This window comes from Drosophila mojavensis, unplaced genomic scaffold (genome assembly GCF_018153725.1).
Source record: "Drosophila mojavensis isolate 15081-1352.22 unplaced genomic scaffold, ASM1815372v1 contig_36, whole genome shotgun sequence".
NCBI classification, from domain to species: Eukaryota; Metazoa; Arthropoda; class Insecta; order Diptera; family Drosophilidae; genus Drosophila; species Drosophila mojavensis.
The window spans coordinates 5581865-5604919 of NW_025318858.1; the positions used below are offsets into that span (position 1 = coordinate 5581865).

The window sequence follows — 23055 nt, forward strand, 5'->3', positions numbered from 1 at the left end:
TTCGAGATGCTGAATTACATACATTAAACAGCTGTTCCAGCTGCCGTTACAAAATTAAAACCATTTTTTTTATTTTGTATCCCTACCAGCTCCTTTAGACAAAATGCGCTAATAGACACAATTTTAAAATTCTTTAATGATATTTTGGCTGTGATTTGAAGAAATACAAAACCGCTGAATAGTGCACGCAACAATGAGTTAACAGACACCGTAAACGCAATTTGGCTCACGAACGCGGAGCGAACGTACTAGTTCACCTCTTATCAGAGACAGCTGATCTCTTGCGATCTCCCACCTCCCAATTAACGCCTTCTTTGCTGCCCGCTGGCTATGCTGCTAAGTTAAAATTCTCTGGTCGCTCAGTAACACTGCTCTAGTATTTTGGCACTGTGGCTGGAGGAGGAACGCATAGTTTGTGACAAGGTCAAACAAGGTCCTCAGCGAGAACAAAAGTGAAAGTAAAACAAACAAAAAATGTCACAGCTGTTGAAAATGTCGAGAGGTCAACTGCGGCAGCAGTACAAATGCGCTGCTGCATTCACTTCAGAGCTGCTGCCCTATCTCGATGGGCAGCACAGGTCGATGTCGTCGGCCACGGGCGGCAAAGGGTGCGTGCATAGTGATAAGAAAATTCGACAATCAACGCGTGTTGCTTGTAAAGACGAGACAGATAAATTTAATTTTAGATTTTCGTCCATTGCAAATCAACCTAATAATAATTCAATATTTTGCTGTTTAAGCACATCATAAAATTCATAGGAGTAAATTTTAGCATATTTAGTGGGACATTTTTATTAAAAGAATTCCACTCGTAAAAAATTTCCCACAAATTTGTTCTTGTTGTACCAATTAGACATGACTGAATCGAATCAGCTGTTCCATGTTTAACCAACTACTGAGTCTGCTAATTGATATTCCAATCAGATGATAGCACGGAGTATCTTGTTTAGAGTTGCCAGCGATGATGTTAAGATATTTTCAGTTGAAATTGGTCAATTAATTATGAATGACAAATGAACTGATTATAGATTAATATTGACTTATTTTTATTTTTATATTTATTAAAAATACTTATATATATATATATATATATATATATATATATATATATATATATATATATTTTATATATATATATATATATATATATATATATATATATATATATATATATATATATATATATATATATATGTAAATATAATAATAATTAATAAGATAGATTTTCAAGCATATATCAAATAATAATATAATATTCATCTCAAATATTTCTTAGGGATTTTGAATTTGAAATTTCTCACTATGTATCTGTCTGCTAAATATCCCTTTGAAGGATATGCCATGTAACATTTCCCTTTACTTATCCAGAAGTCTAATTAGGCATATATTAGAAGTACTAGTCGCCATTCCAATTAAACATACATTAACATGCAATAAGACCACATTAAACATACTAGACTTACCCGTTCCAATAAGACTTATTTGTTTATATCTTCCATTTCCTTCCAGTGAATACGATCTTGTAGTAGTGGGCGGGGGCATAGTAGGCGCGGCCTCGGCACGAGAGATCCTGCTGCGTCATCCGAAGCTCAAATTGGCCATTTTGGAGAAGGAGCCCAAGTTGGCGATGCATCAGAGCGGCCACAACTCGGGCGTCATCCATGCGGGCATCTACTACAAGCCGGGCACACTGAAGGCTCGCCTGTGCGTGGAGGGACTTAACCTGGCCTACAAGTACCTGGACGAGCATCAGATACCGTACAAGAAGTGCGGCAAGCTGATTGTGGCAACGGACGAGAAGGAGGTGAAGCTGCTAGAGGATCTGCATGATCGCGGCATCAAGAACCAGGTGCGGGATCTGCGCATGATCGACGGCGCTCAAATCAAGGAGATCGAACCGTATTGCCAGGGCCTCAAAGCGCTGCACAGTCCCCACACGGGCATCGTGGACTGGGGCCTGGTCACCCAGCATTACGGCGAGGACTTCAAGAGGGCAGGCGGCGACATCTACTTGAACTTCAATGTGACCAAGTTCACCGAAACCAAAGAAGGCTCCGACTATCCCGTCACCATACACAGTGGCAAGGATGGCCGGCAGGTGCGCACCAAGAATGTTCTCACCTGCGGCGGCCTGCAGTCCGATCTGCTGGCCGAGCTGACCGGTTGTCCGCGAGCGCCACGCATCGTGCCATTCCGCGGCGAGTATCTGCTTCTGTCCAAAGAGAAACAGCACATGGTGCGTGGTAATATTTATCCAGTGCCGGATCCGCGCTTCCCCTTCCTGGGCGTCCACTTCACGCCGCGCATGGACGGCAAAATCTGGCTGGGACCCAATGCGGTGCTGGCAATGAAGCGAGAAGGCTATACGTGAGTAGACAACATATTAGATTCGAATCCATTCGTTATCCAATTCAATACGTACAGCTGGGGCGACATCAATCTGTTGGAGCTCTTTGATGCGCTGCGCTATCCAGGCTTCCTCAAGATGGCCAGCAAATACATAGGCTTCGGCTTCAGCGAGATGGCCAAGTCGGCGTTCATCAATCTGCAGGTGAAGGCGCTGCAGAAATACATCCCAGACATCACCGAATACGACATCGAACGTGGGCCAGCAGGTGTGCGCGCCCAGGCACTCGACTTGAGCGGCAATCTGGTCGATGATTTCGTCTTTGATCGTGGCGAGGGCAGCGGGGCGCTGGCCAAGCGGGTGCTCCATTGCCGCAACGCGCCATCGCCGGGCGCAACGAGCAGCTTGGCCATTGCCAAGATGATCGCCGACAAGATCGAAACGGAGTTTGCCATTGGCAAGGCCAACTAGTTCCAATTGGACTCCAACTAATATTTCTTATTGTGTGCATTTCTCTCTCATTCACTTTAAAACATAAACTCTTCTTCGATCACCCCAATGTTTTACCATTGTTGATTGTATTGTTTTTATTTCGCAAATCGATTTAATATCTATTTAGTTTTTGTTATTTTGTACATTTTTTACAAATGGATTTGAGGTTGATGCGATGACAAATTGAGCTTTCACTGAAAGCGGCGAATTTGCTGAAATGTGTAAAATTGTTTTCAAATAAATGTTAATTAATAATAATATATAAAATAATTGAAATTTGTAAATTTTGTATGTAGCTTCAAATATTTATTTATTTGTTTTCTTATTTTGTATATTTCTTCTGAGTTAATCAGATAACAAATTGAGCTTTCACTTTAATTTGCTGAAATGTGTGAAATTGATTTCAAGTAAATGTCAATTTTTATAAACACACCTTTTTTTTTGTATATATAAGTTACTTGCTTTTAAGGTCTTTTACATGAAAAGTTTGATATATTGACTATTTATATATTTCGTATAGCCTAGCTTAGTCTATGATCTCCTTAAACAGGGTCTTTACAGCTACACCACAGATCCTCTTGTTTTTATCCGCTCTGCACAAGATATATCTTCTATTTTCTCGCCCCTTTCTCTCTAATTCAGCTCCAGTATATGCCGCTTGCCTTTCGCTGAGGGTTCCTTAATGCCCAGCACCTTGATCTCTCTCTGCAGCTGCTGCACAGGTGCATCGCTCTTCAGCAGCTCTCGACACTTTTCATTTATGACTTTGAGGCCATTGGCCGCATGTTGGCGCATTTGTGAATCACAGCTTTCGTTGGCCTCAATGGCACGCAGCAGCCGATAGATGGGCAAGAGCATGTCCTGGTAGTTCAACAGGTTGTCCATGCCGGCCAATAGCTCGGCAAGCACCAGCAGGGCGCCACGCTTGGCAGGCAAATAGTGACCCGAGCTGAGCTCGGCGTCAATTAGCTGCAGCAGTTCCTGGAAGAAGCTGTGCACCTGGTAGGTCAGCAGGCGACAAAGCTGCGCCAGGTTCGCATAGGCGGAGCTGCGAAATTCATCCAGCGACGATCGAGCGCCGTGCAGAAAGCAATTGATAAGGACGGCCTTATAACGATAGCAGAGAGGACCTGCAAATGAAATGAAATTGATAAAAAACTAAAAAAATTTTAAAGGATATATAAGGATATTTGATTATTTACCAATTTCTTGAGCTGCTTTTAGTATGGCTTCGCCCACAACCAGACGATAGTCGAGATCAGCTGTCTCTGATAGATATTCATCGCTGAGCAGGTCCAACACTTCGGCCTCCATGATGTGCACTAGCTGCACAAACAGACGGACGCAATTGAGAAATGTGTAGGACTCCTTCTGCTTGAGTGTGCTCAGTGCCAGCGCTATGATGCGATGAGATTGGGATAGAAAGGTGGGATCCTTGTTACGCAACGCCTCCAGCATCAATTGTATGCCATAGACCTGCAGATGCGGCTGCTCGTTTTCGATGAGCTCACGCGCCTTCTGAAAGGAAGCGAGCGAAGCGGGAGCTGAGGGAGCTTTTGAAGTCAGCCGGTTCGGCTGCTTCCCGCTAACCAATTCGAGCAGCGGCTGCAGAGCATTCAGCAGCAAAGGATTTGATGTTCCACTAGCCAATTTCTGCAGTGGCTGTTGCAGTTGGCGAGTGGACTCCGATAGCTGCATTTGTTCGTTGCGCTCGAGCAGCTCCTGCAGCAGTAACAATATGAGCAACTGCATGTGTTCAGCCATCTCAGAAGGCTGCACTGTGATGGTCGTCAATTGGGCCACCAGCTGAATAAAGTTTTTACTCTGAGTGGCTGCCAGCTGCGCCTTGAGCGGCTCATGCCAAACGAGCTGCTCCAGAGCCACGAGGAGCTCCAGCTTTAGGTGATATTTCGAGTGCAGGAAATCCGCCAGTTCAGTTTCGGTGGACAGCAACTCAGTGCTTGCGGACTCGTTGGCCTGGAGCTGCTGCAGCATAAGCCCAAGCAGAGCCAGAAAAATCTTCGCAGTTAACGTGTGATCGCTGCCAGCCTTGAGCAGAGCCGTCAGGGCTCGACAATAGTTTTCCTCCTCCTGTTGTTGCTCCACTTGAACTGTAACAAGACCAGACTGGGAGGATAATTTGATAGCCAGGCGTGGATGTAAGGCTTGCCAAGGCGGCGGACCAGTCAGATCCAAGCTATACAGGCGCTGCAGCACGGCAGGCAGCTCTTGCTTCGACTCCCTATTATCCAAGCACCGCAATATTAAAGCAGCCAATGCCTTTCGGTCAGTTAGCATCTGTGGGAGGTGTTTGTAGAGCTGCAGGAGAAGCGGCACAAAGGGCACCAGTAGCACGCTGGGCAAACAAGCGACGCTGGAGCTGCAGAAGAGTTGCTCCCAGAGCCGAATACACGCGCATAGCTGCGCCTGTTCCCAGATGATAAGGCCATTCAGCAAGTCAGCGGGAGATGTCAAAGGCAACCAGTGGCTGCTGAGTAAACGCTCCACGCACTCACGATTCTCCACATTCAGTTCGTAGAGACGACGCAGACTTAGCACGCCCGCCATTATGCCCTTCGTCTGCATGGCACAGAAGTCGAAGATCTGCTCAATCAGGCGCTGCTGCAGACGCAACGAAAAGCCGCGCTGCGCCACAATCTGAGCCACAATTTCAGCACTTTGCGTGACGTTCGGTGTTTGCAGAGCAGCCAAGAGGCTGGCAAAGCCATGCGTTGCGCCCAGTTTGCTCAACAGTTGATGATGGAGCTCTTTGGCCAATGGAGCAGACAGATTTGGAGTTGCCTTCAGCAGCAGCACGTGTCTAAAGTAATCCGCTTTGGATTCACTCTGCCACAAATAAGCGAGTGCCGCATTCAGTTGCAGAAGCTGTTCCGGACTGGGCTGAGCTACGCGCTGACTAATCACGGCCGCCAGCAGATCTCGCTGCACCAGCTCCATGGCATTTGCTATATGCAGCTGACGAATGGTCAGCAGGCGAATGAACATTTGTACACTGAGATAAATAAGAGAGCGATAGCAGCTGACACGCTGAACATCCTTGTAGACGGCTGACTTATAGAAATCTTCATGCAGCTGCGAACGCAAAGCATAATAGCTGAGCTCCTGCGTGGCCCGTATGCAAAGTTTTAGATGAGCAACCGAAATTAAATCCTCCTTTGCATCACTGTGGAAATTGATGTTGATGCTAAGCGTGTGCAGCACGTGCAACAGTTGGATGATATAGCAATTGACGCAGTTTTTTAAATCAATCTCATCACTCTCCTTCTCTACTTGTAGCGCCATGCACAGCTCCTGCAACTGCTCCTTTAAATCCTTTTGAATATATTTCGACAATATTTTTAAATTTGCCTGAAGAACTTCCAATCCATCGCTGCCCACCAACTCTTTTCCACCGGCTGCAATATACAATTTATTATTGACGTCATAATTATAAGCCCGCTTTACTTACTTTCAGCATGTTTAAAGTTTAAATTTTCCAGTAATGCAAAATATTTAGCTGTATTAATCATTGCGCGCAAATTTCAACTGCGCATAGAATTGTTTTGTAAAAATTAGACAGCTGTTGTGCAAACGATGTGGCAACGCCAAACAGCAGGTGTAATGCCAGTATGACACTAGCAATTTTCTATATGTTTTAAATGTTTTCATACCGTACACAATAAAAAATGTTTGCACATTTAAATTTTTACAAAATTTTAACAATTGCAATATTTAAGTAAATGCGTTACTTGAAACCTATTCACGCAAGCACGGAAATTGCGTGCCGATTGGCACACCAATTGCACAGCTCTAATTCTTTTTATCGGCTGGCAACCTTGCACAGTTAGTGAAATCCAATTTAATTGCAGCTAAAATTCTTTCGCTTTTTTTGTGTGCTGCAAATATTGTAAATAGTTATTCCGCGATCTGTGTATATAGACCAACAATAATGTGCAACTTCAATAAATAGTAAATAATACCAAATATCGTTGATTTCGTAAAGCAATAGCTTGCCGTAAAATTCGTACGTGTAATCAGGAAAATCGAACAACTTTCTTTTTCCATAGTGTGAGTGCGTGTGCCTGTATGTGTAAAGTGTGCGAGAGCTAGTGTGTGTGTGTATGTGTGCTTGCATGTGTATCGCTGCCATGCAAATGCGAAAAAGCGCAGCGTAAATTACAAAACTACGCAACAACAAAAGTTAATTAAACTAGAAAAAGTCGAGTTAATTATACGGCTAGCGGGAAGATACACACGCCCATCGTTGTCGAACGCCCACGCAATTAAAACACACACTCACCTGCCGACGTCGACGTTGACGGCGCCGTCGCTGCTGCTGCTGCTGCAGTAAACAACAGCAACTAAAATAGAACATAAAAATGAAGAAAATCCTGTCGAAGTTCGACAGAAATGAGAAATTGGAAAACTCGCACAACAGCTCCTCATCCAAGGAGACTAACAGTTTCGTCGGCAAGGTCTTCACAGTCGGACGCGTCACGGTCACCGTCGAGGATGTCTTGGCCGAAGGTGAGTACGAGTGCGAGGGGGAAAGTGAGCTGCTTATCAGATTTAAATATGTATGTATGTTTTATGAATGCGAGTGTGTGTGTATGTGCGTAAGGCATTACACCACCAGACATTGCCACCAGATTTAAATTGTGTTAGCCAGATTAGATAAAAATTGTGAAATATATTGTGAAACATACATATATATATATATATATATATATATATATATATATATATATATATATATATATATATATATATGCTAATGTGTTTTACTTTTTTAATGTGGGGCGTAAACAGCTGTATCTCCCGCTTTGGCAATTTGTCGGCGCCACTTGTCGCGTGCTGTCCGACTGGGCACAAAGAAATTGTCGATTCCGTTTTCTACTATACAAATTAATAGAAATTCAATCAATTATACACATTAATCAAGCCAATAAAGCAAACATTTTATATATATTTTGCTATTTCTCTTTCCTTGCGCTTGCAAACAAAGCTCTGGCAATAGTTGTCATCCGCAAAAGGCAGAGTTCAACCGCAATGCTGTTGCTCTAGCCTTTTTATAGCTAGAAATATGTGAGATGTGAAAGAAAAGAAATTTGTGTGAGCTTGTTAGTTTGCCTTTTTGCAAATTTTACTTCTTACTATTTAATAAATCAAATTATTAAGTCAATTTACTCCTTTTAAGATTCTTATAACTATACAGGTTGCTGTTTTTAGCTTTCGCCGGCCAGCCGCACACACTGCCACAGACCAAGGCGAGTTGCAGAGATTGCCAATGTCCTTGAATTGAAATGAATAATATCCTGCACTGCAAAATGCCCCCCTCAATCGTCGAGTGCTTGGCAAATAGCAGCTACTATTTCAACAGCTGCATTTATTTTTGTCCTATTGGTCTTGTGTATGTATGTATTCATTTGTATGTGTATGTGTGTGTGTGTGTGCGTAAGGCCCGTTCTTCCACCTTTTACTTGGCTACAGTTATTGATATATTTGTGCTTTATTTTCATTTTTGGCTATTTTTGCAACTTGGCAGCCAATGCTGTTATTGCTATTGACTATAGAATGTCGGCATCAGCTGTTGTTGTTGTTGTTGCTGTCGTTTGACTTGACTGTTAATTGACCAGCGTTGCCAGCACGTTAAGAAACAAAACCCCATTGCATGACTAGGTGCGCAAGCAAATGGCAAATCATAAGGAGTTAGCCACGCTTGCTTGCCGCTATCTTTCTTAGTCATTATTTTGGACAGTTTCTTATTCGAATTTTCATTAACGCCACAAATTGCAATTGTAACTGTGCATTGTTGTTGTTGGCTTTTGATATGCATGCGCTGCCAACCTTCAGCATTGATTAACATTTGACTTTATATTTTCACAAACGCCAACTAAAAAGTCGAACACAAATCAAGCACTGCTACAGTTACAATTACAATCACACACACACATATATATATATATGTACAAACACGCATGCTTGTCGCATTTGTTGTTGTTTTTGGGTTCCCTAAATGATTTGTATGTGTGTATGTTTTATTATTCTTGTCATTGTTGCTGCTACTGTTGTTGTTATTATTATTGTTGTTGTTGTACGTGACCTTCAGTAGCTTTGTACAAATGTACACATGTACCCATTATGTTAATTTTGTATGTATGTAGAATGTATATTACGTCGCTTTTTATCGTTCATTGGAGTGACAGCAGAGTAAGGAAGGGTGAAACTACTTGGTCGGTCGGGCTAGTTGGTGGGGGAGGGGGGTGGTGGTATAGAGCCAGAGGTATGTTAACATTAACGCCGTTTGTTGTGTTTGAATGAAATATCTATTCCAGAATAGTTGTATACACTATATAGCTGGCATAGCTAGGACAGAAGTAGATAAGGCTTGATTGATTTCAATTTAAAATATACAAATGAATACACGTTCATAAATATTAAGTAAAAATACTTTGAATACGTTTACAAAAGATAACTGTCCTAACGCTTAACAGACGTGAGTAAATGAAGGCGTATGCTTATAACATATCCCATTTATGGAATGTTGTACATATAAGTTGCCTATCATTGGTATAGGTATTTATTATCAACAAAACATATGTATTATGTTAATTTTACTGTTATTAATATTTAAAGCTAAATAGCTTGTAATTCTATAAGCTGTCTGTTATTGGTGTAGATATTTAATGTTAACTATTATTAACATGGCATATTAACTTGAGCTGACTGTTATTGGTATCATTACATTTCCAACCAATCCGCTTCTTGCTTCATTAGCACCTAAATTTTGGTTTTGTTATTGTTTTCTAATTCAAAACCTTTCTCGACCAATCTAACAACTTAAGAATTATACCCTTCATTGTTATAGTATACAAATATTGGCGGCTTGTTGGCCTTCAGTTGGTGTTGGTTTTGCCAGCTGTAGACAGTCTAGACATTACAATTGATTTAAATCTATAATGATGACTAATAACGAATGTATTCCCTCATTGCAGGCGGCTTTGCCATGGTCTTTCTGGCACGTGGGAATGGCGGAGGCAGTGCATCAACCACCAAATACGCACTCAAACGAATGTACGTCAACAATGAACACGATCTGAATGTGGCCAAGCGTGAGATACAAATTGCCGTAAGCGATAATGCATAAGATATATGAACATTTGCTAAACCGTTTCGTTCCATTACAGAGCAATTTGAGTGGACACAAAAATATCATCGGTTATGTGGACTCGAGCATTACGTCAACTGGAAACGGAGTGTGCGAAGTGCTGCTACTGATGCCATACTGCAAGCATCACATGCTGGCCATGATGAATGCGAGGTATGTGTAAATTTATATGCATAATATTCGTGTATTTATATAGTATCTATTTGATTGCAGATTGCACGTTGGCTTCACCGAGCAGGAAGTGTTAACCATCTTCTGTGATATTGCCGAGGCCGTCTCACGTTTGCATTACTGCCAAACGCCCATTATTCATCGAGATCTGAAGGTCGAGAACATATTGCAAACGGATGCTGGAAATTTCGTACTCTGTGACTTTGGCTCGGCCACAGCCAAAACTCTGAATCCTCAACAGCATGGCGTCAGTGTGGTCGAGGAGGAGATACAGAAGTATACAACGCTGTCGTATCGTGCACCCGAAATGATTGACCTTTACAGTGGGAAGAGTATTACGACTAAAGCGGATATTTGGGCTCTGGGCTGTATGCTCTACAAGCTATGCTTCTTTACCCTGCCCTTTGGCGAGAGCACGCTGGCCATACAGAATGGACAATTCGCCATACCAGATAACTCCAAATACTCGCGTGGCATACATCAATTGATTAAGTATATGCTCGATACGGACATGGAACGACGTCCCAACATTTGGCAGGTGTGCGAAGTGGCATTCCGGCTGGCGGGTAAAGATAATCCCGTACAGAATTTGCATGTAAGTTAAATTTTACCAAAAGAGGAGGATTATCATGTTAATAGGATTTTGCTTTGCAGAAATCCGCTATGCCCAATTTTGACCAGCTGTTGGTGCCTCCGTTTGAGTCGGAGGCAAAGCGCATCAGTGCTGCAGCCAAGGCAGCTAAGCCGCAACAAAATGTATCTATAGTGGAAGCTGGCACCAGTGTGGCGCCGCGTTCGCGACCGAAAGGCTCCAGTTCGGTGCACGGCCAGAATGCATTGGGTCTGGGCCTACCGCCCAGTCCACTGCCTCGTCAAAATATAACATCGCCGCAACCACAAGCCGTGGTCGAGCAATTCCAGGCAAACTTTCCAGCAATGCCAGCAGTAGCCCCCACAACAGCACCAGTAGTAACTGCACCACCGCCAGCACCAACTGTGCCGGCAACAGCAGCTGCAGCAGCAACTGTAGTGGCTCCCACAGCTGTGAACAACCTGTTCGAGTCGAGCGTCTATCCGGATCCCTTCAATGAGGCAGCCATAGCTGTTGCATCCGTTGCAGCTGCCGGAACAGCACCAACAGCAGCAGCAGCAGCAACAATTGTTGCCAACGATGCCACCAGTGAATTGCCAGAGACATCACTCAATGAATTGGGCGTGACCGGCAGTGTCGGCACACCCACCAAGCACATGCTCACACCGCCCAAAACGAGCGGCGCCGGACATCGCAGGAATGTCAGCGACACCTCGGCCTTTAATAAGTAAGTGCATCATGAATATTAGCCGCATCTGGTTATCTCTATTTGTGTGTGTCTGCTCTTCTCTTGCTTTCACTCTCAACGCCCACGTTTTTACTTGTGTTTTCTCATTACACTCCTAAGAGCCACAAATGACGACGATGAACAGCCGCAAAGTCAATAAAAAGACATAAGATATCATGTGCTCCCTCTTGGCTCCACATGAAAAATACGCACAAATTTTATTACACACATTTCACAATATTTATTTCCCCATAACTTTTGTGTTTTATTGCTCCTTACATTCAAGCCTTAAACATGGGTTTCAAATATGTGCAAAAAAAGATATGTATTATACAGTTATGCGTATTATATATATAGCTAGGGTCAAGACTGTTCATTTTATATATAACTTGTTAGAGACTTAGCTAAAGGCTAAAAGAAAACAAACACAAATTTGCCGAGACTATAGTATAGTATAGTATATCCAGTTGTGTATAAGAAAAATCGATAATTATTAGAAGTCAACGCAGATATCGTAATACGCTTTATTTATAAAAGAGACCTACTAAATTTGTACTATATATCTCTTAGAGCGATTAGACTAATAAAGCTTGAAAAAGGTTCTTATACCACCAACTAAATTTACTTTAAGTTGACTAATTAATGAAGTTAATGCCTCTAAAAATTGATTTCGTTTTAAATGAAAAGGACTCGTATTACTTTTTGAAAAGCTCTTAGTTCGATTGAACTCAAATTTGGAACGAATTATTAAAATAACTTTCATTTCACAAATAAATTAACTTAACTACATTTTGATAACACTATACTAATTCATGAAACTTAATCATTTTTTGATGTTTTTATTAAAAAAAATTATTCTTCCCACACTAATGCTCACAATTATGTTACCCCTCTTGAAATGGTTGCAAATTGAGGGCATCTCTTAATCTAATCTCTATCCAAGTAATTGATTTGATACGCTTTGCTATCTCTTCCTCCCCGCTCATCTGTCACCTGATGCTCATTTCCATTTCCGTACACTCATAATTGCATTATTTTGTTGCGCCGCCGCAGAACCTTTGCCAATGAGACGAGCCAGTTCCTCGCGCCGTATAACAACAACATTGCCATGTGCGGAGATGGGCCGCCGAATGTGTCGTTGACCAGCGCTGCCTCAAATCCGGGCATCTATGCCAGCAGCAATGCCACGGTCACATCCCTGTCCAGCAACGAGCTGGCGCGCCAGACCATGGACAAGCGTGTAGAGGCCTGGAATCCGTTCGAGGAGGAGCAGCCATTCAGCCAAATGACCGAGGATCACATATTTGAGGCCGAGTTCGATAAGATACGACAACGTGGCAGCCAAGGCAGTGAGTAAACAATGACCTGAACCTATAACATTATAGAAACAAATTGTCGCATCAATTTGTCAATCAGTTAATTAATGAATCAATCAATTTTTGAAGTAAATGAGAACTAAGCCCAACTTAGTAGTCAAGTAATGAATCAATCAGGCAATCGATCAACCAATTCAACGGATTTCTAGATAATGTGGTACTCAATCAATCAATCAGAAACTCATGATCTTTCATCTCTCACAGGTATAACAGCGAAATCTGCATCCACAACGTCAACGCTAACGCCCACGGAACAAAATGTGGCTTCTGCACCAACAGCTGGAGCAAACGCAACGGCAACGACAGCCTTGACAGCTCCTCCTCCGGCTCCAATGGGCGCGGCTGTGTCGCCCAATCCGGCAACTGCGCTGGCTGAGGATCCGTTCGGCTCGGCGCCGTTCAGTTTGCCGCCCGGTCTGCGCGAAAAGGCGAGCTCGTTGCGCAAAACTGGAGGTAAAGCATGAAATTTGTAAAATTCTTATTGTTGCCAAGCCAGAAATACGTTTAGTTTCTCGATTGTTGCTTTTGTTGCTCTCAATCTCTCTCGATCTAGAAAGTGAAAATGAATTGAACGTAGACGTAGTCTAAAATACCCATCTACAGTAGAGTAACAACAGCTACAACAGCCACAGCAACAACAACAATCACAACAACTGCAGAGCAGCAGCAACAACAGCAGCCAAAGCAACAGCAACAACAGCAGCAACATCGACAACAAGAACAACAACAACAACAGACGCCCAGTAAAAAAGAAAAGAGAGAAGATTCTCATGAGAGAGAAAGAAATCCTCATAGAACAGACAAACAGAAAGTGAGCGATTGGTTTGAGACAGAGAGAAAGAGAGAGAGAGCGAGAGAGAGAGAGAGAATGAGAGTGGGTGTAGGTGTGTGAGAGAAGTGGGGAAGTAGTATTTTGCTTCAGTGTGCCATAGATCGACCGACGATCCTCATGTTGCGACAAATCTACTGTCAAAGCTTACTTGAAACTATTCTATAAAATCTATATATACATATATTCATATATGTATATCAATATTTTGTTTGTAAATATTCGAAATGCACAATTACTAACCAACAACAGTTTGGCACATTTGTTGTATATACTCTATTATACATACAAATATACAATATATATTTTCTAGTATGTTACAACAATTTGACAAACCGACAAAGCCGAGTTGATCAACCACTTTGTCTTTAACTATAACCATAATCTTAACTTCAACTCCAATCTAAGCGCTTCTAACAAAAACAAATATTTGGTGCTGGTTCTATGCTAGAGAAACAATTATTAACTTAGTAACAGTAACCGTAGCAGTAACTGTAACAGTAACAGTAATTTTAACAGTAACTGTAATTAGTGGTTGTGGTTTTGTTTAACCAAAAACAATATTCAAAAATTTCAATTATAATTATGTATTTTAACACTATGTATGTATATGTCAAAAGGCAGCTAAATAGAGTAAATGTTAACTAACAGTGCAGACAAGTGTTAAGCCACTACCCATACAAAAAGTCTGTTCTCTGTGTTGTATTGTTAGTAGTGAAGCCTAAGCGGGTGTCTCACATAATAACAGGACAGCAAAAATGCATGATAGCAATAGTTATGCTAAACTGCATTAGTTTAAACGTTGCTATATCGGTTATGTTAAGTAACAGCGCAATTACACTTAAGCTGGTTCTTTAAACCTTGAACAGTGTCAGGGCTGTTACGTAAACATAACAGAAATTTGGTATGTTTACATTAATCAGAGACCTGTTATACATAACATAACAGCAAATGTAAAACAAAAACTGTTATGGCAACTGCTCAAAGATCTAATCGCAGCTTTTTCATAATTTTCTTTGGATTTTACTATTGCCTTTCGACATATACTTCAGTCTTTTCGGGTCAACTTGATTGTACGATACCATGCGCTCTATTTCTGTGTGTTTTTCTGTAAAATAAATTAAGGCTAAAGAATATATCAAAATATGATTAAAACAAAAATTAAAAATTATTGAAATGTGTTTTAAAGCAATAATTTGCTGCATATCATCAAATTCGACAACCATTTATTAAGCTAATTTAAATATATACTCAAGTCGTGCAATTCTAAACATTTTATGCTAAATTACTAAAGATTATAAATTAGGCAAATTAAAAAATTTTCTTTAATTAATTTCATAACAATTTTTATTTTATGCTTTCCCAACTTTGCAAAGTTCGCGTTAAACTGCGTTCGCTGCGGATATGGCGGCAATTGAGCAAATAAAATGCAATGCAACAAAATTGTTAATAACATAATTAAACAAATGTCCAATCAATGCTAGACAATATATATCTATATATATTTGCATAATGTCCAAGAGACAAAGAGAGATCAATTGTTCCTGGAAAAAAGCGATCAGAAAATAAAAATATTGTTTAATTAGATGTTCCAATGAAACCTGTTAATATTTGTATATAAAATTATTAAACAAAACAAAAAGAAAACTAAACTATTCGAACTTAAAGTATTATTCCAAAGAGTAAATATCTAGTTTTAAAAATCAAAGAACCATATATATATGTACATACTATATGTATATATATATATATATATATATATATAAATTTTGAACAAATATGAAGCGCAATGAAAAGCAACACAAAAAGTCAGGTAAAGATAGAAACATAAACCTAATTAGCAGCAGCAAATGCAGCTTACAATTGACAGATATATATATCTATATACACACGCAAATATATCAAAACCAAAATATATATTTATATATAAACAAATGTTGAATGAAGAAGAAATTGTATAAGCGTTAAGCAGCAAAAAGTTACAAACGATTTCAAATGCAATAAACCAAAAGAAAAAAAATAAAATGCAAACAAATTTAATTAGCTTAACTTAAGCCGCGTTCACTACAGTGAATGCTCGATAGTATTAAATTGATGGAAATAGAATGAATTTAACTGTAAAGTTCTCCTTGCGAGTCTTCACTTTCTTTGCGAGCATTCACTGTACTTGAATTAAAATGGGATTTATTAATAGCTATTTACTAACACCAAAAGGCTATGCACAGGACAACATTAACTAAAATATTTTAAGTTTATTATAATTTAAGAAAGCATTACAGTTTAATAACAATGTTTTTGGAAGCTAACAGTATAGATGGTCTAATGAAACAAGCAAGATATTTGTGAATTCAAGCCTTTTACTGTTCAAAAATATTTCAATAAATTAATTCTATTAAATTCTTATTTACAGTACATGTGAGTACTTTGTAGTGCGTGTAATAAGAATCACTAGATATAGACATACTACTCTGTCTCTGCTGTCTTAAACTAATATGTTTTAAATATTATCTTCTATTGAATGTTAACTAAATCAATATGATATGGAATACAGATTCATAGAATATATATATCTTCTATATCTTATCGATATAAAATGCAAGATCTAACTAGTTAACCTTCAATAGATTCCTTAAACTTTTAACACAATCTTCCAGACGAAAACTTATCTGTTAGAATAAAAAAAAAAAAATATATATATATATATATAATCTATAGGTATATGCAACAAGTATTTAAATGAAATGTTAATTATATATGCATGAGAGTATTCAGCCTAGCATAGACAAAAGATATGTTCCTTTATGTAAATTGAATTGTAGATCATTGATCCAACTAACCCAACACAGCCTGCAGTACAGCTAGTATAGATAAGTGATATTCTTTATGATATGGAATTCCAGATCTTTGATCTTCAGTCAAATTAGTTATATCGTCCTGTGCATAGCCCACTTGAAGAAATTGTATCCATAGATCATCGTTTAACTCACAGCTCCCAGGATGGCATCAAGGACGTCATATTTAACTAACAAACCCACACACACAAACACACACATACATGTACATGTACAGATGCACAGCTCATAGATACTCAGACACAGCTCTACAGATTGTCTATATAGCATTATACATACATATAATAAGCATATGATCGTGTAATCCTAATCCCGGACAGAACTGTCCAACTGTCAGCCATGTCGCACTCGAACTAGTCCGTAAACTCATAAACTGCATAAAAGTACTTGATCTCATTCACAGCCAAATTCATTGTGAGCTGCTCGTCAGGCAGCGGCGGCACGCCCAGTATCCCAACAACAGGGAATGCCATCTCATCCAGTTCATCCAAATGGCTGCTGTCCCCGACACTAGAGGAGGACAAAACGTCACTGATAAGTCGTCTGAAAACGGACTCCGATGGCGCTGGCCTCGGGCTGCAGAGTGAGAGCGGCTCTGTGGGCACGGGATTCGTGAAGCTGCCGCTGGAGGATCGCAACAAGTATGAGAAGCTGCGCAGCAACGATCAGCCCACATCCGATGACTCCGACTCGGAGTTCTTTCAGCAGGACAGCGACGACGCTGGCGGCGGTGGCATCGGCGTCGGCGTCGTCGTTGGCGGCGGCAGCGCCAAAAAGGCGGCCATCTTCAAGCAGATCGTGACGAACAACATACCAGAGACCATACACAAGATCCAACAGGTGGCCTACCAGAAGGTGGACAAGACAACGCACCTGCCCATTGTGAAGAAACTGCGCCAGACGGCGACCACAAAGCGACCCTCATCGTCGGCACAGCAGGCGGCCCAGCAGCTGAACCTAATGGCCGCCGCCGTGGCTGCCCAGGCAGCTCAGCAAGCGGCCCAAACGGCAGCGGCGGCGGCCAATGGGGAATCGGACGATGATGCCGATTCCATTGGCTCGGCCAGCGATTTGCGTGCCGAGGATGATGATCTATTTGATGAGAATCCGCGCGCCACCCAGGCCAAGCCACGGCGCGTGGTGCCCCTGGACATGGACGGGATCAGCGAAAGCGTCAAGACCTGCAGCAGTTCGGCTTATCATGCGGAGTGCGAAAGCGTCACCACGCACGAGGATGATGTGCGCAGTCGCGTCGTGGTCAAGGTGCGTATGCGCAAAAAGGATCGCTCCGCAGCGGTGGCTGCGGCCAGCGGAGACGCCAATCCGGGCTGTGTGGGCAGTAGTGCCGGCAACGAGGAGCTGAGTCCCACGTCCAGTGATTTGCTGCACAAATTTGGCGATCGTCCGCTGCTACTGGACGATGAGCTGGACTATGGCTCGGCGGAGAGCAAGAGCAGCAACGAATCCTCAGCACCTGCGGGCAACGAACCAGCTGAGCCTGAAGAGCTGGACGTGTTTGCTATGGCGCCCTTCAAGCTGCCCGTGGGCAAGCCGCTCAAGCGTGTGACAAAGACCAAACAGCCGCGTCCGCGACCCAGCGAGCCGGAAATGTGGACATCCACGCCGGTCAAGGGTGCGCCCGAGACGCCGACCAGTCAGGCGGCAAACTTTGCCAATTTCCCAGCACAGCAAGAGCAACTGCAGCAGGAGCAGCAGCTGCAGCAACCGCAGCTCGATGAGTTCAATGAGCCCATATTCAATCCGTTTATCGAGCAGTCCATTAACAAGGAGCAGCAGCAGCCACTGGATGATGGCGAGCAACGTGATCTCTTTGGCTCGGAGCCATTCCCACAGGTAATACGCAAATGTGTTGTCGCTACGCCCGATCCACTCCAGCTCCACTATCCCAACCACAACAACAATAACAACAACAACAATGTGATTAAAATGAATGCTGTTGCACCTGTTGTCACAATCAATCATTCGATAATAATTAATAAAACGCCCGAACCGTTGACCAACCACCAACCGAACAAGAGCTCTAGCAGTGTCTATGTGAACGCCATCAGCTCCTGCTCCTTGCCAGCTCCAGGTCCAGCTCCAGTACCCAGCACACAGCATGCCCAGCCGCCTGCAATCACAATCGCCATTGCAGCTGCAGCTCCAGTTCCAGCTTCAGCTTCAATACCACCAGCACCACCAATACAGCCCGCACCACACTTGCAGCCACTGCTGCCCATTGCCGATAATGGTTTTGTGCAAATCTCTCAAGAACGCTGCTCGGACTATACACCCGACGATGAGGAGGAGCCCGTGGTGCTGCGCTCTGCCCAGCTGGTGGCAGACAACGATGCGCCAGCAGCAGCAGCAACTGCGACGGCTTCAGCCGCCGCCTCCACCTCTGTTAAAGCCAAGAAGGAAAAGTCCCATTTGGCTGTGAGAGCGTTGCCGGCCAAGCTCACCCAAAAGGTCAAGGGACATGCCTATAAAAAGGTCAGCGCTGGCGCCCTCGGTTCCACTTCATCCCTCAGCTCGGGCAGCAAACAGAAGCATCAGCGCCTCCAATACCAATCCCATGACGACGATGACGATGTCAATGTAGTCGGCGGCTTGGCTCAGGACGAGAATCGCAGCAACTTTCAGTCGAATACCATTCAGAACTCCGCCAAGACGGGCTTCAGCAATATGAGCTTCGAGGACTTTCCATCCGATCAGGAGATCGATCGCATGTCTAAGACGATACCGTTCGAGGTGGTGCGCAAGGAGAAGATGCTGCTCGAGGCTGAAAAGAAATTCGGCTCGCTAAAGCGACGCAACAATTTGTTCTCCTAAAACCGTTAACCGTTTACAGTTGCGTCTGTGCTTATCGGCACGCTGTTATCAGCGCTAGTGGAAAATTCCTAAACAAACAGAAACAGAGTAGAGACTGAGACAATGTTTCAAAAAATTGGCTAGATGAAAAGCTGTTGCTTTTCTCTCAGTGTGCGTATTTACTCTTTTTTATTTGTATTTTATTTTTTTATTTGTTATGCGTTCCTTTTATACTTTTTACTAGCAGCTGCCACTGTTACAAATACAAGCACACACACACAATGTACTTCCAAGCACATAGAAATATATATATAAATATATATTGTAGACGATTTACCGTTCAAGCGCAGATCATGTATTTTTTGAGAATAGTATTTCTCTGGCTTTTTTGAACCCAGAGCTTAAAAATCCAATAAGAAAAGCAAAAGAATAGCAGCTCATCTATATCTATATGGCAAAAGATATATATACATATAACTAATATCTGTTATTTAGTGAAAACAATAATTAAAAAAACAAAAAAAAAAACTAAATTAGTTTTGGCACATTTGTTCGAACGACCAGAGATGTTGCTTTATGCATATAGAATTTATACGATTGCGTAAGTTTACCAAAGTTACAATTATTGTTTATGGCATTTTCCCTTTGATTTGCATTGTCAAATTAACACTATTATTTATTTATATATATTATATTATCTATACATAAATACATATATAATCTTTATATACATATATATACAAAACATCAATGTGATTATAATACCCTCTAACACGCTAACAAGATGAAAGGAAGATCAATTAAAAACAAAACAAAATTTATTTACTAACAATGAAATTCGTACTCAATTTGTTTATGAATATGTATTATTATCGACTATATATAAATTATCTATATATCTTTATATATATTATACTCGGCGAATAAACTTGTTTCACCACAAATAAAAAGGGTATACATACGCTGTGAGTCTTATTTGGGCAGCCACTGTGCATAGGGCTGATGGTAACATTTTTTCGCACGCCACTGTAAGCATGCAATACAAATATCAAATCATAAAAAGTGTCAATGATATATATAATAATATATATAATATATAATACGGTAATTTATCTATATTTGCATGCAGGTGTATTTATTTGTAAGCAGCACTCAAATCAACAATAACAAACATTGAAATATAAACAGTTGTACGAAGGCAGAAAGAAAATGAGAAACTGTAAGAGAACTGCTTACTGTGCCTTTTATTTGAGCAGCCACTGTGCCCATTGTAAAAAGTGCCCATAGATGAGTGCATAGGCACGCAACAAGCAACCAGAAATAATCAGCTGTGCGAATGAGAAAATGGAATAATCTTAGACAAGCTCAGTATCTCTTCTAGAGTAAAACTGTACCCCTTTCTGACCGCCACAACTCATGGCGTTTTTCTGGACGCCACTGTAACCAGTCCATTTAAGTAGACAGCAACAAGAAATGTAAACAATAAACAGCTGTTTGCGAATGCGAAAGTGAGAAAATTAGAATAAAAGATGAAGGCGATACAGCTGTATGTGTATGTAGGAAAAGTTGCCAGCAACGATAAATTATTATACAAAAAAAAGTGGGCGATGAACAAAACAACAAAGCGGAATTCAAGTTATCAGCAAAATTCGTAATAATCACGTACATTCGTAGGCAAAAACCGTGGCTAAATCCATAAACGCCACAATTTTAAATCGCGTTAAATAACCCAAAATATACATACACACAGTCATATAAATTTGCTTTACCGTATGCAGTCGCAGCTGTCACGTAGCACCAACCGGAGCAAAATGATGCCCGAGTTCACCGGCAATTGGCATCAGCATAAGGAGAAGCCACGTATCCTGGTTAAATGTGGCGGCTTCTCTAGCCAACTGGCACGTAATGTTAACGAGAAGGTCGACGGCGATCCATTGTGGGGCTCCCGATTCGATGCCACCCAGCCGGATGCCGTGATCCAAACACACTTAGATTTTCTGCGCAAGGGCGCGGACATCATACTGACCAATACGTATCAGTCGAGTGTGGAGGGCTTCATGAAGCATCTGGGCAAAACGCGCGAGGAGAGCATCGCGCTGATTGCTAAGAGCGTGGAGCTGGCGCGGCAGGCCAGAACGAAGTACCTGAGCGAGGTGGCAGCAAATAACGGGGATATTGGCCCGGACATGCCATGGATTCTGGCGTCGATCGGACCGTATGGTGCCCATCTGCACGATGGTTCCGAGTATACGGGCAGCTATGCGAATCTTGTCAATTTTAGCCAGCTCCAGGCATGGCACAAACCACGGATTGACACCTGCTTGAGTGCGGGCATCGATGGTCTCGCTGTGGAGACGCTGCCCTGCCAGCTGGAGGCGCTGGCTGTCACAGATCTCTTACTGACTTGCTATTGCACACCTCGCTTCTGGGTGTCATTTCAGTGCAAGGTGAAGATTGATTTGATACCTTCTGCCAACTGTTTGTAATCTTCGTTTAATTGGCAGGATTCGTCTAGTCTGGCGCATGGCGAGTCGTTCGCTGAGGCCGCTCTAGCCGTGTGGAACATGGTTGTGAAGCATAAGGCGCAATCGCGCCTCCTGGGCATCGGCGTGAATTGTGTGAATCCCAACTATGTGACGCCCCTGTTGAAATCCCTGCTGGCCAAGCTGCCCCACGGCGTTACCGTTCCGCTCGTCGTCTACAGCAATCGTGGTGAGATCTACGACAGCGATCGTGGCGAGTGGACAGGCAATGGACTGAATGTGGCTTCATTTGTGCCCGAGTGGCTGCGCTTGGGCGCCCGCATCATTGGCGGCTGCTGTCGCGTCTATCCGGATGATATATACGAGATACGGCAAACTATTGAAGACATCGCTCAGCAGCCGCAATCGCCAATACAAACATCCTTAGTTATGTAGTCACTATCTCTTCTGTGCCCGTCTCCGTCTGCCTGTCTCTGTGTGTGTGTGTGCGCTTTTTCTTTCCATTCACTTTTCGGCCTAGACCCATATACATATACATATGTATATATGTATATATAGAAATTTATATATAGTTCATAAGTGTTTCTAACTGTACGAAACTGTTGCTAATTAGATAAGAACAAACAATTCGACAAATCAAGTGAATTGATGTCATTAAAATGTGCGAATTAGTATTTATTTTCATATAAATATATAATACATATATGTATATTATTTTTTTAAACATACGGTTCTACAAATATATATATATATATATATAAAATAACACAATAAATCAACACAGACCCAGTCTTCTTACAGAGTAAATGTGAATAACTTCATGCAGTAAAGAGCGATTGCCACTCGCCGATAGATGGCGCTGATATGCTACTGCCAAGCAAGCACACAACAGTCCTTACCAGTCATACAAAGCCTTTATCATATTAAAATAGTCACATATAGCTGCTATACTCATATCTCTGGAGAATTTTTGATGTTCTGTCATATATAGCCATATCTGTAGAGCAGTTCAGCTATGCGTATGTCACTTGTGTACCGTTTAAAGTACACTCGCCGATTGTCTGAGCCGTATGTCTGCCATATGTCCGTCTGTCAGGTTCACACGAACAGGTCAAAGGCTATCAATGCCTACAACAGACAGCTTTAGCCAATAACTGATTAAACAATTACAGCCAAATCAATACAGTACAGCAGCACCTTATTGGCA

The 23055-nt window shown here is 41.9% G+C and overlaps 4 protein-coding genes across 5 annotated transcripts; 3 read left to right on the forward strand and 1 right to left on the reverse strand.

The window, feature by feature from the left end:
* Nucleotides 1–9: 9 nt before the first annotated feature.
* On the forward strand, nucleotides 10–3109 carry LOC6576045 (L-2-hydroxyglutarate dehydrogenase, mitochondrial). Its single transcript, XM_002002012.4, has 3 exons — nucleotides 10–608; nucleotides 1510–2367; nucleotides 2425–3109. Exons 1-3 carry the CDS (start codon nucleotides 475–477, stop codon nucleotides 2816–2818), a joined length of 1386 nt encoding a protein of 461 aa, XP_002002048.2. The 5' UTR covers nucleotides 10–474; the 3' UTR covers nucleotides 2819–3109.
* On the reverse strand, nucleotides 3110–6461 carry LOC6576046 (transport and Golgi organization protein 6). The gene is made up of 3 exons (XM_002002013.4): nucleotides 6309–6461; nucleotides 4042–6255; nucleotides 3110–3969 (listed from the first exon to the last, which is right to left on the reverse strand). The coding sequence occupies exons 1-3, from the start codon at nucleotides 6367–6369 to the stop codon at nucleotides 3473–3475; spliced, it is 2772 nt and encodes a 923-aa protein (XP_002002049.2). The 5' UTR covers nucleotides 6370–6461; the 3' UTR covers nucleotides 3110–3472.
* A 93-nt stretch (nucleotides 6462–6554) lies between these two features.
* On the forward strand, nucleotides 6555–20320 carry LOC6576047 (AP2-associated protein kinase 1). Of its 2 annotated transcripts, none has more exons than XM_002002014.4 (8): nucleotides 6555–7366; nucleotides 9835–9968; nucleotides 10027–10160; nucleotides 10221–10773; nucleotides 10833–11497; nucleotides 12551–12846; nucleotides 13078–13326; nucleotides 16958–20320. In XM_002002014.4, exons 1-8 carry the CDS (start codon nucleotides 7219–7221, stop codon nucleotides 19384–19386), a joined length of 4608 nt encoding a protein of 1535 aa, XP_002002050.2. In that variant the 5' UTR covers nucleotides 6555–7218; the 3' UTR covers nucleotides 19387–20320. The 2 variants fall into 2 exon arrangements, with proteins under 2 accessions (XP_002002050.2, XP_032584419.1); XM_032728528.2 differs by lacking the exon at nucleotides 16958–20320 and adding an exon at nucleotides 13427–13552.
* A 599-nt stretch (nucleotides 20321–20919) lies between these two features.
* Nucleotides 20920–22572, forward strand: LOC6576048 (homocysteine S-methyltransferase). Its single transcript, XM_002002015.4, has 2 exons — nucleotides 20920–21812; nucleotides 21870–22572. The coding sequence occupies exons 1-2, from the start codon at nucleotides 21138–21140 to the stop codon at nucleotides 22281–22283; spliced, it is 1089 nt and encodes a 362-aa protein (XP_002002051.2). The 5' UTR covers nucleotides 20920–21137; the 3' UTR covers nucleotides 22284–22572.
* Nucleotides 22573–23055: the final 483 nt, after the last annotated feature.

What these genes read in the sequence shown, in the direction of transcription:
- LOC6576045 (XM_002002012.4), top strand. Translation starts at nt 475, where the DNA reads ATGTCACAGCTGTTGAAAATGTCGAGAGGTCAACTGCGGCAGCAGTAC. An exon ending in TCGGCCACGGGCGGCAAAGG is followed by an intron (nt 609 to 1,509) that starts GTGCGTGCATAG and finishes ATTTCCTTCCAG; the next exon opens with TGAATACGATCTTGTAGTAG. An exon ending in ATGAAGCGAGAAGGCTATAC is followed by an intron (nt 2,368 to 2,424) that starts GTGAGTAGACAA and finishes CAATACGTACAG; the next exon opens with CTGGGGCGACATCAATCTGT.
- LOC6576046 (XM_002002013.4), bottom strand. Translation starts at nt 6,369, where the DNA reads ATGATTAATACAGCTAAATATTTTGCATTACTGGAAAATTTAAACTTT. An exon ending in AAACTTTAAACATGCTGAAA is followed by an intron (nt 6,256 to 6,308) that starts GTAAGTAAAGCG and finishes TGTATATTGCAG; the next exon opens with CCGGTGGAAAAGAGTTGGTG. An exon ending in AAAAGCAGCTCAAGAAATTG is followed by an intron (nt 3,970 to 4,041) that starts GTAAATAATCAA and finishes TTTCATTTGCAG; the next exon opens with GTCCTCTCTGCTATCGTTAT.
- LOC6576048 (XM_002002015.4), top strand. Translation starts at nt 21,138, where the DNA reads ATGCAGTCGCAGCTGTCACGTAGCACCAACCGGAGCAAAATGATGCCC. An exon ending in GGGTGTCATTTCAGTGCAAG is followed by an intron (nt 21,813 to 21,869) that starts GTGAAGATTGAT and finishes TTTAATTGGCAG; the next exon opens with GATTCGTCTAGTCTGGCGCA.
- LOC6576047 (XM_002002014.4), top strand. Translation starts at nt 7,219, where the DNA reads ATGAAGAAAATCCTGTCGAAGTTCGACAGAAATGAGAAATTGGAAAAC. An exon ending in AGCGTGAGATACAAATTGCC is followed by an intron (nt 9,969 to 10,026) that starts GTAAGCGATAAT and finishes GTTCCATTACAG; the next exon opens with AGCAATTTGAGTGGACACAA. An exon ending in CTGGCCATGATGAATGCGAG is followed by an intron (nt 10,161 to 10,220) that starts GTATGTGTAAAT and finishes ATTTGATTGCAG; the next exon opens with ATTGCACGTTGGCTTCACCG.